Genomic DNA, 16,216 nt, shown 5'->3' with positions numbered 1-16,216 from the left:
ATTAACGAAAAAGTATAAGGCTTTTTTTTTTATATTAAAAAATGGTATTTTAAAAAAATTGATGCAATGATTTTTAGCAATAATATTGGATTTTTTTTAAAGACTCACTTAAAAAAAATGCTTTTAACTTAAAAAAGAAATTACGAAATTAAAGAGTTCATAGAATAAAAAAAAGAAAAAGTTTATTACAATGTTCTTCAATTTACATACATTAGAAAATTGTTGAAATTTAAGTTTTTATGAGAAAGATGTAAAGATACAAAAAAATCGCAAGTATTCTTGAATTTATAAACGATAGTATATATACATCTTGCTTCTTTCCAATTCGTAAATGATATATTAATAGACAATGGGAAAATATTTTATTAAATTAATATTTCTATTAAAATTATATTAAATGCACACGAGTAATTAAATAATGTATTAAACATATCTAATCTAGTATTAAATACTATAATACGTATTAAATTACGAGCTGCTGTCTCTTGTCTGTTATTTTCTGCAAGATATTTAAGAAGACTACTTCACATTAGGGCATTCTTGCTCACTCAGCGTCATTACTACTTCATTAGAAATAACTTGTTCTGGAAAATAAATGTAGACCGTATGGAATGGTGCGCTAATTTCTTTTGATATTAAATATAATAGAATATATGAAACTTTCGGTCAATTACGGTAAAGACGTTTTCCTTCCTTCTGCTATAATCGAGATAACGAATCTTCGCTGAGAGAACACGATTATATCGATCATTTCATCGTACGTGGCATTCAGTAACTTCGTGTCTTGTGCATCTTGCCCCTTCACCTTTTCTGTTCTTTCGTCGGTTAGCTTTTATCGGAAAAATCTATTACTCATCCATCTTTAAGATTAATTAACAAGACTAAGTTTTACGCAAATAAATAATTTTTCACATTTTCTTGGTAATATAATAAAACAATTAAAAAAAAAACCTTCTCTTTTTGATACTTAAATTTTTAATTAATGTAATTAAAGCTGTAAATAGAAGTGCAATAAAAATTTTACTTAATACCATTGCATTTAATAAAAACATAAAGATATATCATTCTATGATTATAAATTGATAACAAGGTATGGTTTTCTTGAGAAATTAATTAAAATTTGCCGAGTTAATTCATATTTATTCATTTCATGATACGGCGAGTACTTTCCGGCGATTTCCTCGAGGGGAAAAGAACACCCTAACAATGCAGCTGAGCGAAAGAGAAGCAAGTCATTGGAGGAAAGAGAAGCTCGAATGAATGGCCGACGAAAATGCCTGGCGAGGCGGCTGCTCGCCATGGATCGTACCTATTATGAAGTAACGTAAAAGAGACTAAGAAAGAGAGAATGAGAGAGCGCGTGCGCGAGTTGAGAGTGAATTTAATTCATAATCTACTGCAATGCCTACTTGCCGGCAACTCAGCTCATCAAGATTTCAGAATGTCTTTCTTTCTTTTTCCTTCTCGACCGTGACAAGTTCGCCCTCTGAATATCTTAGAGACTTTTGCAACTTTATCTCGTTGTGGCGAGCGCAATGTAACAATTAATCTATTTTCAAACCTGCCATATATGTATGCAAATAATTTTATATTGTCTTTATAATATTTTTTTTATTGATATAGTCAACAGAAATTAAAACTTAACATAATTTTTAAATAATGCTTAATCCTAGAATAATCACCTGACCTAAAGTATTTTTACATCCCGGCGAAAAAAATGTGAGTTGTAAAATAGTGTTTTGTTTGAACATTTTTTAACATAGGTATATTTTTTCAATAATTATTCTTTACGAACCTTTAATATACAATTCCATCAAAACTCACAATAAAAAAAATGTTATATTAATTAAAATCTTCATTTATTAGAAATATTGTCATTATAAGCTACGTAACGAGCTTATTCCGTTTAACGTGTTTTACTTCTATTGATTTTTTTCAGAAAATTGTGTCTTTCAGAAAAATTAAAAATCCATAATGTTCGTAAATTCTAAATAATTCTTAATAAGTCAGAAAACAATTAATAATACAATATATTAATAATATAATTTTAATTGTAAAACATTCCAGATAATCGTAAACAAATCTGATAATCGTACTCGCGAGTTAAATGATTGTGTAAGATAATAAATTGTCAGCTTGTTTTTCATCCGAACATTAAAAAAATACGCAGTAATTGTTGAGAATAATAATATGTGAAACTTTTGCATTAAAATAACAATTATTCGGACATTTACATTTGAAATCAATATTTCCGCAAACACTGTCTATGTGTAACCACGACAGAATGATGAACGTAGAAAGGAAATATGTACATAGTATGAGGCAAGGATTTCAGAACGTTGAAGCCGAACGAAACGTACGGTGCCGATTAAGCGCCGCTAAACTTCGCCGCCGTCCCGTCCCAATTCTCGGACGGAATAGCGTGGTTTTAATTAGCGACCGCCAGACGAGCTTACGGGCTTATAAACTGATAGTAACTTGTCAGCGGGGGGAACCCGCCGTGTTACGCGTAAAATGATTTCACAAGCCGCCTTGGGCTGCACGCGTAATTAATCCTCTGGTTAGTATGCCGACCGGCGAGTCGCGGCTTGTTACAACATTCGCGACAATAAACGGCGAAATATTGCGCAAAAGGTTGACACATTCCCCGCACGCCCATCGATCCCCGTTATACAGCACGACGTGTATCCACTATCAGAGCTTCGTTCTACCGACGTATCCGACGTTGTTGAACTTTCATGCCATCCCCCTATATACACCTCTGCCGCATAAACACATAGTCGACCTGATTTAATCCGTCGATGGTAGATAGCGTCTCACTTCGCGGATTCATGCGATTCCACCACGCGACCCGAATGTTACGAGCACCCAAGTTACCTTTTCCTCAACACCTCGCTAGATGCCCCTTCCCTCAACCCCCCTGGATCTTCTATTTAGCTTACCCACAGCATACAGAATCGTGCGTTGAGGGATGAAACGTTTGCGGAGTTCTCCGTAATCCGTTGCGTTGTAACTTGACTGCAGAGTACTTAACCAGAATAGAAAAGTAAAATTTGAACGATAAATGAACTTATTAATTATCAATTGTTAATAAAGTACGAATCATTGATTTAAGAATGACTGTTTGGTGTTTAGCAGAAAAAGCAACTTTGTAACTGTCGTGGAACTTTTTAATATTGGTTGGTCTTGTCCTTAATTTCTCTAAATGTATGAACCAATTATATTTAAGAATTTTATAACAGTTGCAAAATTGCTTTTTCCGTTAAACCAAAAATTTCAAAGATTTATTCTTTATGCTTTGTTTTTTTACCGCAATATTTGACGTATTTATTTATCTTTCATTTATTGTGCTACATTGGATATGATACAAATGAAAGATATATTAAAAAATGATAAAATATTTGATATTTTTCATTTATAAAAAATATTTGATAACTATTTCTGCTTATGTCAATTAGAGAAAGGATTAGAAATTGAAGGAAGATAAGGAAGTGATACTGGATAAGAGAAGATAATCGCGATTCACATAGAGTTCTTACGTAATCCGTTCTTTTATTACATATGTCGAGCATATTCATAAGAATGTCTCGCTTCTTCAGTTTTCTTGTAAATAACAACATTCAAATCAACGTCGCAAAGCATAAATATTATAATAATATATATATTATATAACATATATATATTTATATATGTATACCCAATATAGTCCCCCGTAATTCGTATATTTATATATTTATATATTTGTATTTTCATATTTATAATTTGCGTTATGTATACATATATACCTTCGCGTTTAATACGTCTCATCACGCACTTACAACGCTAAGACGGCGAATTTCTTTCACTTTTCTTTTTCATGTCAATCCGTTTTTTTTTATTACTTTAAAGGCTATGGTCAAAATATCTCTCGCTAATAAGATTTACCCTTCTTGCGCGTTTCTCCGCGTGTGAGAAACGATGGCGAAAGTACGAAAAAACTTAAAGGCGAAAATTCACGAAACGGAAAAATGAATTAATGATGTTGGTGTACGTGACACGCCGTACATTACCATCGCTGGCTGCGAAGCTTATTCTACGTGCAATTCTTATATCACTGGTATACTTCTATTTACAAGGTTCGCCAATGACGAGTCAACGTTCGAGCATCCTTAGACCGATAATTCGAATAATCCGCGTCACCATTTTCCCTTAGCCATTCACAGATTTCATCAAAATTCTTTGATTGTAGTAAGAGTTTAGAGGTAACTTTCAAACTATTTTTTTTTCGTACTATTTTTTTTCTTTTTTTACCTTTGACTAATTCACTGTCTCTCAATTTCATTGATTCCGCATGATGATTCGTGAGTTCGATAATGTGTTTTTATTCTAAATTTATAGGATCCATTTGAATTAAGATTTAAAAGAATCGAAAATGAATTTTATCACAACTACAATGCTAACGGAAAATGGCATTACGTATAGGTATTACAGGCAAGAAGTCATTGTCGTTTTACATGTAATCACATACACGCGTATACATACACGTACATACACATGTACAATGTGGATTCTACTTGTATTGTGGGCAGTGGTTCTCAATAGGTGATAGCTTTAGAGTTTTTGAATAAGGCCTAAAAAGAATATCTTTATTTTTTTGCGTAATAGTCTTGGGTTTTTAGTGGACAAATTATTCGAAATGTTTAAATGATTGTTCTATATTTTTGTTTTACATAAGATTGTATAGTACGCTTGTAACTAGCTCCATTACGTAACAAACTTTTTGAGCGTTATTTAATCCTTCATCGACAATGTAATTTCACACTTTGTCTGGATCTTCGAACTTCAGTGCAAATTTTTATATATGTCGATGTATATAAAAATCTGAAAAAATTCTTACATTTTTGTAAAAGTTTTAACAACAAATTTTTATTATCATAAAAGTTAAATTGTATTTTAATTATTTTTTACAGATTTAAATTTATCCACCAAAATTCATAATAAAAAAAATTGACTATGCCTTTAAGGCCAATTGCTGGTAGAGGGCATTATTAATTAGTTGTGCCTATTAATTTTATGAAATAAATACTCATTGTACCAAAACAAACGAATTCAATTATCTTTGAGTTCGTGAAAGAATTGGAAAGTGTTCGTATTTATCTTTCCTACTCAAAATTATATAAAATTGATAAATAAAACTTTGTATAATTAGAGTAAACTGTAATTTGAAAATGTCAGTAATAGTTAACATTAATATAAAAAAAATTCAAAAACACTTGTACATCATTTTGATAGCAGTAATAATATTGGTCTAAAACTTTATTTAAAGCCTATCGACGTATCGTCGAGCACAATCTATATATTGCTATGCAATATATTGTGTTTAATTGCTTTTTTCCGCAATTTTATTTTTATCAAACAAACTGTTTATAATGTAGCTATAAAAATGCTTTTCAATCAGAAATATTGGTTAATCGTTCATGCGTAAATGCACGCAATAAATATGTTTTAATCGATAAGTTGAGAAACAATCGTAGCGTTGATCAGATTGGGATTTGAATTTGTCGCAGTAATCTCTACAAATTGCAAACGTTGCGATGTTCTAAAGGCGCGTGATCCCCTCATGTTAAATGCTTATGACTTTTAAGATCGCTAGTCTCGCGAATGATACGATTACAGACCTCATCAGAGTAAGTCTGCGTAATCCCTAAGTCGACCCGTTCCCTTCTTTAATCCATGCCGGGCATTAACTCCTTTGCGCGCCGAGTGCAGGGACTCTCTCGAACCTGTTGCTTTAAACAAGATGTACGCTGAATAATGGATATTCCTAAGTAGTTAGAAGTCCGCTTAAAACCCGGTACGGCCGAGCCGGCCTCTCTCACGACCGCCTACGAATAAATCCCAATTTGATCAATTAATACGTAAATAAATCGATCGCGCGACACAACAACGTGAAGTGTGGGTCCAATATTTATAGCAAATATGTAATTTACCTTGCAATTATTTTCTGTTGATTCCATCAAGGACACTCAGCCGGAAAATTTTTGGTGCCAATTCAGTTTGATTATGAAACAAATACATGTCGATGTTTCGCTATGCGTAGTATCGATGTGCGTATATGCGTATGGAAAGTTATTAAAGCCTGTTACACAATAGAATCGCAACCCGTAAGAAATTAACCAATCAATTATTTGTCATATTTAACTGTGATTAGCCAATTTTTTACGGGTTACGATTTGCGACTTTATTGTGTAACAGGTTTAAAGCGGTATTCGTAGTCGGTACTTATTTTAGACCATCTTAAGGAATGTCTTAAGATACTGATTCTGTGATTGGTTGATGACATCTTAAGAGACTATATTTAAGACAGTCTTAAATATAAGATTCGAATATGAATCCGATCTTAAAATACGCATTTCTTTCTGTTTATATAAATTGGTTATCTTTAACGCGTTAAGAGAAGATAATAAAAGATAATAGGTCACAAAACAGTTTCAATAATATATGATTAAGACTTCTGCTCACAATTGTTGTTCCCGGGATTATGATGTCAGAAGCGAGAAAATCACAAATCGCGTTTACATCAAAATAATTTGTTTTTTCCGTACATTATCACAAATATGTTCCGCTAGATAACGTAGATATATAAATACAAAAATTTTACAGTCACATAAATAAAATATAGATATAATTTGAACTACACGCATTCTACATTTCGAGAGAAAATGGATTTTACAATAGTTGATCGAGATTTAAGTTATTATTTCACAGAATAAGGAGTATATTCGGCACATTCAATCAATATTTTCCATTCAAGACGAGTCTCGACATGTAAGAGAGTTAAATTATTAGGTGTTGGAATTAATTCGTAGCGTTTTACAAGTGATGGGAAGTACTTTCATTAATGTATTTTTTAATGCTCATGTGAAATAAATAACATTCTTTCATTAAAAACGCTACGAATTAATTCCAACACCTAATATTTTCAGGTATGATATCAAGAAGAAAATAAATCAAAATGACTTTTTCCACTTCTGTTTCTGTATGATTGCACGCATAGCAGGTAATTGGAATTATAATTAAATAAAGGAAGAACATGTGCCTGCATATAACGTGAAAAGAGGGTTGCATTCTCACCGAATTGATTCGTATGCAACTGATAGTGTTCGACTTGTTACGATATATCCCCATTTCTTTCTTTGCAAATTTTCCATTTTCTTCTTCTTCCTTTCCCTCTCCCCCACTGTTCGTACTTTCTTCGACTCTCTAGATGAGAACAACTCTCCCGTACCGAATCTGACGTTTTAATCTCAAGTATCCAGATGGGCTCCATGATTTCGTAAGGAGGTAAGGATAAGAGGTGGAAAGAATTGGAGAATTTAAAAGTACTTGGCAGAACGAGAAAGTTTACCGCGAAATAAAAAAAAGTAGAATCGATGCTGGAGATAATAATATATACACGCATTTTATACATTTTACGAGTATATAATTTGGAAAAAAAAAAGAAATAGCCGATGCTTAAGGGATACATACAGTCACACACACACGCACGCACGCACGCACGCACGCACGCACGCACACACGCGCGCGCACACACACACAAACCGTGACTACGTATATAAATAGAACCTGATATTGATAGAGAATTAACTTTGTTCGAAACGTGACTAACACCCATGAATCTCCTCGGGACACATATCATCGTGACGAATCTTCGAACGGAAGCATTTCTATGTTATTGACAAAATTGAGAACCCTCACGCATCGATCGTACAAACGAGAGAAGAAAACTATTTCGGGAGGGGGATATAAGTTCAAAAATGTTGGAAAACTAGTTGGCTCGGTGAAACTTTAATTCAGTATTAAGCTCGAACGATTTCGTTTTGATATTCCAGAAATGTCATTTAGTTGCGCGACTGAAATACTCCCATATAGTGTAGTTTAAAAAACGTAACGACTCACTCTCTCACACACGTTCCGAGTTGCACTCTCTCGCGAAGACGAAATCACTGGTATTTGTTGGTTTGGCGTCATACACTGGTATTTGTTACGGCGTTATACAATATATTACACTGAAAGCGATAGTCGTTGCACTTTGTTAATACCCTTTCCTCTCGTTCTCGTTGTTCCACCTCTCGGTGTGTGTCTCATCTCTTATCTCCGAGCCACACAACGCACAATCGATGAAGAAAAGATTGATGAGGATTTATGTCCCTTAAATTCTTGGCCATTCATGGACTGTCGTTGCTACACTAACTTGGCACGCGTAAATTATTCTCCGCCATTTAATACGGACGCTATCTACTCCAGTCAGTCTTTGTGTTATCTTTTGTAATTGCGCGCGCGCGCGCGCGTGTGTGTGTGTGTGTGGTGTGTGTGTGTGTGTGTGTGTGTGTGTGTGTGTTGGGTGTGCGTATGCACGTGTATTATGTACGAGCGTCTGTCTTTCGTGTCGTTTGAATTCTAATTTTTCTTCCTTTTATTTTCTCTTTAATTGAGTCCGTTAATTAGGGAGACCACCGCCGATATCAACGACGAGGTCGTCGTTCGCTTTCTTTTTCTTTTCGGATCTTGCTTATCGAATTATCGTTACGACCAGAGCAATTAGTAGAAGCGTCACGGTCGTCATCACGCCCGTTGCTGAATCTGAAATTAGACAAGATATTTCATTGTTTAAGATTGAAATGCCAATCAATATGAAGACTTTCTATAGAAGCTATATTTCTCAGTTTAAATACATTTAATATTTATATAATAAGAATCAATAATTTGCTTATAACTGTTAATCTATTTGCTTCATTTTTGAACAAACCTCGCACAAATTTCGATATTAACGTTAATAAATCTTCTTTTATAAATCATTTAATTCTTTCTAAATAACCTAACTATATTTGAAATCACTCTTTAAAATATAATATTATATCAGATAAGAGAGCGTGAAAGAATTGCGAACAAGAGGTAAACATGAACGATATTATTAATAGTATATATTAAAGTAGTGATAATCTCTCATTTTTCACACCCAGCGATAGTTCGATATATTATCAGTTTCTTACTACAATATGTAATCATAGAGCACACTTTAGGATAAATACAATTACATTGTAAAAAATAAAATGTTAATTTTAACTTATAGTTGTATAATGAACTTTCTGAGACATACAAAAATATTAAAATTAATATCTTTTTTGTTAATTTTAACATTTTTGCATGTCTCAGAAAGTTGACTATAAATTAAAATTAATATTTTATTTTTTACTGTGTACGTGTTTTCGATGTTTTTGAGAATAAAGGAAAATGATAATTCTAAACACCTAAGAGAAATGTTAAATAAAATCAACAACTTATCAATTATAGAAATTTTTATTCAAAGATTATTTGACTTTAAATTACAATAATTAACATTCGTATATCATCAATATAATTTCTAATTTTAAACAAGAAAAGTACCGTATCGCCTATGCATGCAGCGGGCAAGGATTTTGTTTTTATTAAAAATTATAGTTTATATTGATAATACATAAATGTTAAATAGCAATTTAAAGCCAAAGAATTGAAATATTTTTTTGAATAAAGACTTCTACAGTTGAGAAATAATAGTCGGTTTTATTTAACTTTTTCTTTAGTGTGTTTGCAGTTCCTTCTCTCCCCATATATATATATATTGTACCAGATTCTAATATCTCCAGAAAACTATAGCGCGGAGAAATCTTCACTCTCGCAATGATACGGGATAAAAAGGGAAGGGTTCTCTCGCCATCGGTAGCCTCGAGAGGTCAATGCACAATCAAGGGCTTGAGACGACGAGAATCTGTCGTTACCCCGTTGCAGAAAGGTTGCTACGGAAGAATCCCTCTCCCTCTGAGAGAGGATATGCCGAGAAAACGGAGACGAGTGCAAAGGGATGAGTGCCGATTAGTCGACGGCCCAAGCGAAGTAGATACAGAAGGGAGAAATAAAGATAGACGAGAGGAGAGAGGAGCAGGGGAAAAAAGAACAAAATGAAGAGAAAAAACGGGGGGAAAAATGGGAAGTCAGTTATTCTTCCGGTTGGCCTGTACTGTGCCGTTAGCTATTACTCGCTTGGAGAGAAATGTATTCTCCGGCCTTTTCCTGGCCTCACTCATCTCTAATTACGAATCAGAAACAACCTGGTGGGCCGTCGCCTCCGCTGGCCGGATCACCTCCTCCTTCCCCATCTCCCTCACCCTTTTCTGCTCTTCGCGACCCTTTCTAGAGTCTTCCCGACTCTCATCCAAGACTCGTAAGCAGTAACTTGCCTCCCTGACCCCTTATTCTCCTCCTCCGTCTTTCTTTTATCCGATCCCTGACGCTGCCCCAGGAGAATTCTTCGCTTCGCTACTTTTGTGCGATCTTACCTTCCTTCAATTCGCGATTTCTCGCCCTATCCCATCCTTCTTCTCTTTCCTCCTCCCTTCCTTTTCTCTCCTTATCTCATCTTTCCTCTCTTTTCCTTTTCCTTTACGAGAGGAAAATGCGTTATGTATTTATAATCAATATTTACATTTCATTGTTACACTCGAAAACGCGAAAATTACAAATTGCCATGTCTCGTCTCATTAGATTTGTAATTCGAGATTTTAACTTGTCGTACATTTTCCTGATTTACACGCTGTCCATACTCGAGAGTACATATCGCGTCTACCCTTATTTGACACAATGAAAAATCGACATGTGACGCGTGACATATAATTTCTTATCTTTCGGTATCGAAATAACATCGGACATCGAACTCGTCGCGAGTATCCATATCGCTGTCTCGTCGAACAGTTAACAATTTGACGTTAATCTCACAGCAGAATTTTTCATAGAACGTCCGATATTTCTGGCATTCTTTCCATCGCACTTACATGTGGCAGCTTGCAACGCAGTTTCCCTCGTTACTGGTTCAACCCGCCTTTTTCCATGCGAAATTACCTTACTTCCCTGAGACTATCGCGATCGTCCCCGCGGAGAAAACGGATTTTCACACTACGCCATTATGCAAATTCCTCTTAAAAGTAACCGCGGTCGAGCGAGATATTGAGAGACGGTAGCGCAGAAGCGTAGAAGGAAGGAAAGCCGGGACAGGGATCGAATTACTGAAGAGACGCGCGGGTGAAGACGAATCATGGAAGGAGGAAAAAATGCGAGGGTAGAAAAGAATTATCCGATAATGCCGAAGGCTCGGCAGAATTATGAAAGGTGCTACCACACCTGGCCGCGCTCAGAAATGCGGTAGACGCGGCTGCTCAAATGCCACGGCGGAGCCACGAAATGTCGGATAAACCGCACCTTCGACAGGAAAACTCGTTCGCATTTTGCTTCCTCCGTGTAAGAGTTCATTCATTCTTCGCGACAAGGGAGAAGCCAAATCATAGAAGCCAAATTTAATAAAGTAACGAACCCCGTTTTGTTGTTTAATTGTATAATACATACTTTTATTGCGTATATGTCACTTAATAGGTCACATTATATAAATGTATGACATATGGAATATTTTTTTGACTACTGCGAGGCATTATCGGAATCATATAAAAAGCAGATATGTGAAAAACGCAAAATGCAATTGTCACGCATGATGAATTATTCCAGAGAAAAATATTTTGTTTCTTACGAAAAAAAATGTATTAATTGAAAAATGTAACACTCTCTTTCTGTTCTATATGTATGCTAATCTAGATGTGTTATATTTATCGATTGTATGATTATTTATAAATTTTAGAATTTAATATACATACTGAAAAAAAGAATTTGCAGTCCAGGACTAAAAGCCAAGGATTCGCGAGTTGAAATTTCAATTCTTATTATAACGTATAAATCTTTAAAGTCTACATCTTTAACTCCACAAATTAATATTTTTTTAAAAAAACTACATAAATAAAACTTTTTAATCCCCATTACATAATATATTATTACAAACAATATTATTATATTAATATTAATATTTTATTTATAAACATTTTATTTTATATAATTTTATCCCCAACACTACACACCTCTAATTAATTAATCTTAAATTAAATTAAATTAAATTATCTAACCACTTTTTAAATTTATACCTACCACCCATTTTTATCTATTATATAAATTAAATTTAACAAATATATTAACAAGAAAGAAATGCATAATCAAAATAAAATATTCCTTTAAATTAGAATGATAAATCTTATTCTCATAATAAATATTCTTCCCATGATATACATATGAATACAAATACAATGAATAGGCAGCATCTACATACATCCTAATTAAACTAAGGTTTGAAGTAGGTAGGAGCAAAATTTCGACTTGGGTGGTAATAGCTACCGAATGTTGAATGAAATAATTTTAATCAAGTATTTAATTAATATAACTAAAATTAAATTTTACTTTTCCAAATATTTAGTAAATGATTATATATATAAAATGATATATAAAATGATATATATGATTATACTATTATATTTGGTAATACTTATTGAATATTTAGAAAAGTAAAATTATTTTTATTAATCGAACGTTTAGAATTATTTCAATATTTGTTAATTTTTATTGCTCTTTTTTTCAATGTTGAAAAGTTTATCTATATATTTATTTATGCATGATTTTATATATATATATATATATATATATATATATATATATATATATACAGGGTATTTCATTTTAAGTAATATGGTCGATTATCTCGCGAATCGACGATTTTGAAAAATTTTTCGAACGAAAGTTGCATGGCTTAAAGGGGGACACATAATGAAAATATGGACTTGACTTTGAGTGAGCTTGTCAAAATCATTAATGTTTTTTTAAATAGAAATCCTTATTTTTTATTACATATTCTTGTAGCTTATCTCGAGAACTTTCCAACACTATAATGAAGTTACTTTTCATTAAGTACTTGTTAAGTTATAAGGCAAGATCGATCACTGATCCGGCCGATTAAGGCAAGATCGGGACTGATCCGGTTAACTAAGGCAAGACCGATCAGTGATTCAAGCCATGTAACTTTTGTTCGAAAAATTTTTCAATAAAATCATCGATTCGCAAAATAATCGACCACATCACTTAAAATGAAACATCCTGTACATAGAATTTCAATTATACGTCAATTTGATTATATTTTATTCAATTTTGATTATGTTTTATACTCACCCTTATCAGGAGGCCAGTTGTAATTTCTTTTTCTATCCAGTTCGGACGACTTCTGCTCTGATTTTCCAATTTCATTCAGATTCGATTGGAACTTGGTACCTTGAGACAAAAATATAAAAAACATGTTTATGAAAAACATCATGTACATCGATATTACATATAATGCAATGCAGACAACAGGTTAATAATAAATATACAAGGATATTCTCAAGAAAAATATTTTTCTTGAAAAGTCTACCGCGAACTGGCGACAATTTGTTTTCCGGATGTTATGGGAACGAATCTCAGACGTTATGGGAATAAATTAAAAATTCAATCTCGCTTCGAGATATTATAGCGCAAAGTCGTCGGTGGAACAGAGGAGATGGGATCTGAGAGAACAGAAGGAGCGAAAGGAGAGACTCGCGTGGTTCGCATAGCGGAATCACGGACAAAGGGACGTACAACGAGTGGCTCTCTCGACTGAAGATGTTTACGAGCCTGTTACGCATAAAGTGGGTGGCAAACGCGTTAACTAGTATGCAAACTCCGAGTAAACACAATTCCCTTATCCGCGCCAAGTAGATTCTATCCATGTCACGACACACGCTTGTCACAAGCTCGCCGCGTTTTGGATTACATTCTTGTAGCGAAACAGCTCGTGATGAGTATATATTTTATAATAAAATTACACAACCAGCTCTTATGTGTGCTGGTTTTATCATGTTATCGTGGATACGTGCTCATCATATATGAAGCACACAGGGTGATATAAGTAAATAAATATCTCTTATTGTTCAAATATACGTATACGTTTTTGTCTCTTTACGTAATAATCATATAAATATATTTAATGTAATTATTATTAAAAAAATAAAGCTTCCTCTTATAACATCAATAAATAAAATTTCGATTTTCCTTACTCTATTAAAGGGATGCTGAAGTTACCGACGGAACGCGCATTTTGTATTTTTCCATTCACTTTGTTTTCCTTAGAATAAAAAATCCTTCTCTAGAATGAAAGAAAAAACTGTGCTGTGGGAAACTACAAACCTGTATAAAAAAATTTTAAAAATTGTAAATTACAGTTTCCTATTATCACGTAAGTTATTTCTCCACACACACACACACACACACACACACACACACACATATGCGCGCGCGCGCGCACACACGCACACACACACACATATATATATATATATATAAATGAATTCAAGTATGTAAATAACAAAAAGTACTTTCCTACATTTGAATAATGTATAAGAACATAACGAGACCTTCAAATTATGATTTTGAAGCTTACAAGAGAAATAAATCAAAAAGTACGATTTGAACATAATGAAACATTTATGCGATGTATATATATATATATATATATATAAGATATAACAAAACAAGAAATGTACATAATGTTTTATTTAGAAATAAGAATCTGTTTTATAGCGCGTCGCTCTAGCATCCCCTTAAATTATCTTTGTATTTATTTTTTATCTTTTATTTGTATTTATTTTTTTCTTCTAGTTGGAAAAGTAATAACTATAATATGCCAGACGTTGCGATTTAATTTTAAATTAATCTACAATATAAACGTAATTTGTAAACTACATTTACAGATTAATTTAAAGTCGAATTATAACTTTTTCTAAGTTATGCTTATTAAAATGTTATTACAATGTCTGGCACAATGGCACATATAATTATATATCAATTATAAATAATTGTTAAATATAAAAGTTTAGCAATTTTTCTAAGTTTATATATTCATATACTATATTATGTAAATAAATGTTGTGCATTCCTCATTATTTCTCGCAAGATTATAATCGATCCTCATTCATCAACGTTTGTTGTATCATTTTTCCTGCGTAAAACGCGTATAAAACAGATAATATATCAAGTTAGCTAAACCGCTACCGATATAAACGCATCTTTACTAACATGAAGGACCAGCGCTGCAACAACTAGATAGAAAGCCGCGTGTAGAGGCTGCCAGCATTTCCAGTTTAATTTTGAGGTACCTACGAAGCAAGGTGCTTGTGAATATCGCTTTGTGTCTTCATTGCCTCCCGATTAGATTTCTAAGTTCATGGCCCCGCGGCAGTGCTAGTCAGTTTAGGTAAGGGACAAGGCGAGAACTGCGAGGCAACGCAGGGAAAGCACACGATCTTGGCACGATAGCCTATTTTGGGTAAGGTAATGGGCGATCATGACAGCGTACGCGCGCGCTTGCGTAGGTCGCTTGTACGCTCGTGTGTATAATATACCAAGCTGATAGTACAGAGTAAGGTCGCCGCCACCGCCGGATACACCCTCGGACAACGAGGTGAGACAACCGTTGTACGGCGACGCAATGGATAGGCTAGACAGACGTATGCAAATCTCGACCAAACATTAGCAGTGACAATGTGTAACGTGCGCTGTACGTATATCTATGCGCCTGGGCCAGTTCTATAGTTTCCTATATGCGAGAATCTCTATCACGATGTGGCTGTTTCTGTAACTATGCGTGGGCGACGACGTGTTTAGGGAACCAGACGTATAGCCTTCAACGCGCGAGCATAGACGCGTGTAAAGCTCCATGGGAGCGGGTAAGCTTCGTTATCTCTAATAGTTCAGGATTTCGTTGCGGAGCAACGAGCAAGAGTTAGTCACGATGAAATTGTGCATAAATAAATTTCCAAGCAAAAAAGACGGTTAAGAGGGAGAGAGAGGAGGAGGGGAGGGGAGGGGGAAGGGATTAAGGAGGAGAGAGTGCATCAAAGCATAGTTAAAATAAAAATCCAGATATCAACCAAACCGAATAGTGAAATTTATATTTAATGGTTGCGTCTGATATCATTGATCCTTGTAAATGGCCAGGCAAATTAAAACAGATACTCACTTTCGTCAATTCATCTGTGAAAAATAAATGTGCTCGATCATACGTATTTATTTGGAAGTTGATCAAAATATTACGAGCTATTAACCTCCCAGACAAACACAAATTCAAAAGAGGGACATAAGGCGTCTTTGGCGTCTAAAAGACGTCTTAAATGTTTCAATGTGTTGTTTGGGTTGGCGCAAAAATCCGATGCTCTTTCGTGTCACAAGAAGAAGACATAAAAATGTTGATAAACGTTTTCAG

At 34.0% G+C, this 16,216-nt stretch overlaps 1 protein-coding gene across 1 annotated transcript in view; it reads right to left on the bottom strand.

Moving 5' to 3' along the window:
- Window positions 1-8,527: 8,527 nt before the first annotated feature.
- Window positions 8,528-16,216, bottom strand: part of LOC105152351 (lachesin) — a 73,098-nt gene continuing 65,409 nt past the window's right edge. The window contains exons 8-9 of the mRNA XM_087416493.1: window positions 13,111-13,209; window positions 8,528-8,622 (exon numbers count right to left, since the gene is read on the bottom strand). Coding sequence (XP_087272619.1) covers window positions 8,552-8,622; window positions 13,111-13,209 — 170 coding nt within the window. The 3' untranslated portion in view covers window positions 8,528-8,551. The remainder of the gene's footprint in view (window positions 8,623-13,110; window positions 13,210-16,216) is intronic.

The sequence above is a fragment of the Acromyrmex echinatior genome, unplaced genomic scaffold (assembly GCF_024713525.1).
Source record: "Acromyrmex echinatior isolate Ae372 unplaced genomic scaffold, ASM2471352v2 Scaffold26, whole genome shotgun sequence".
NCBI lineage: Eukaryota > Metazoa > Arthropoda > Insecta > Hymenoptera > Formicidae > Acromyrmex > Acromyrmex echinatior.
The sequence above is the reverse complement of the archived record's forward strand: the minus strand, read 5'-3'. Positions and strand labels throughout refer to the sequence as shown.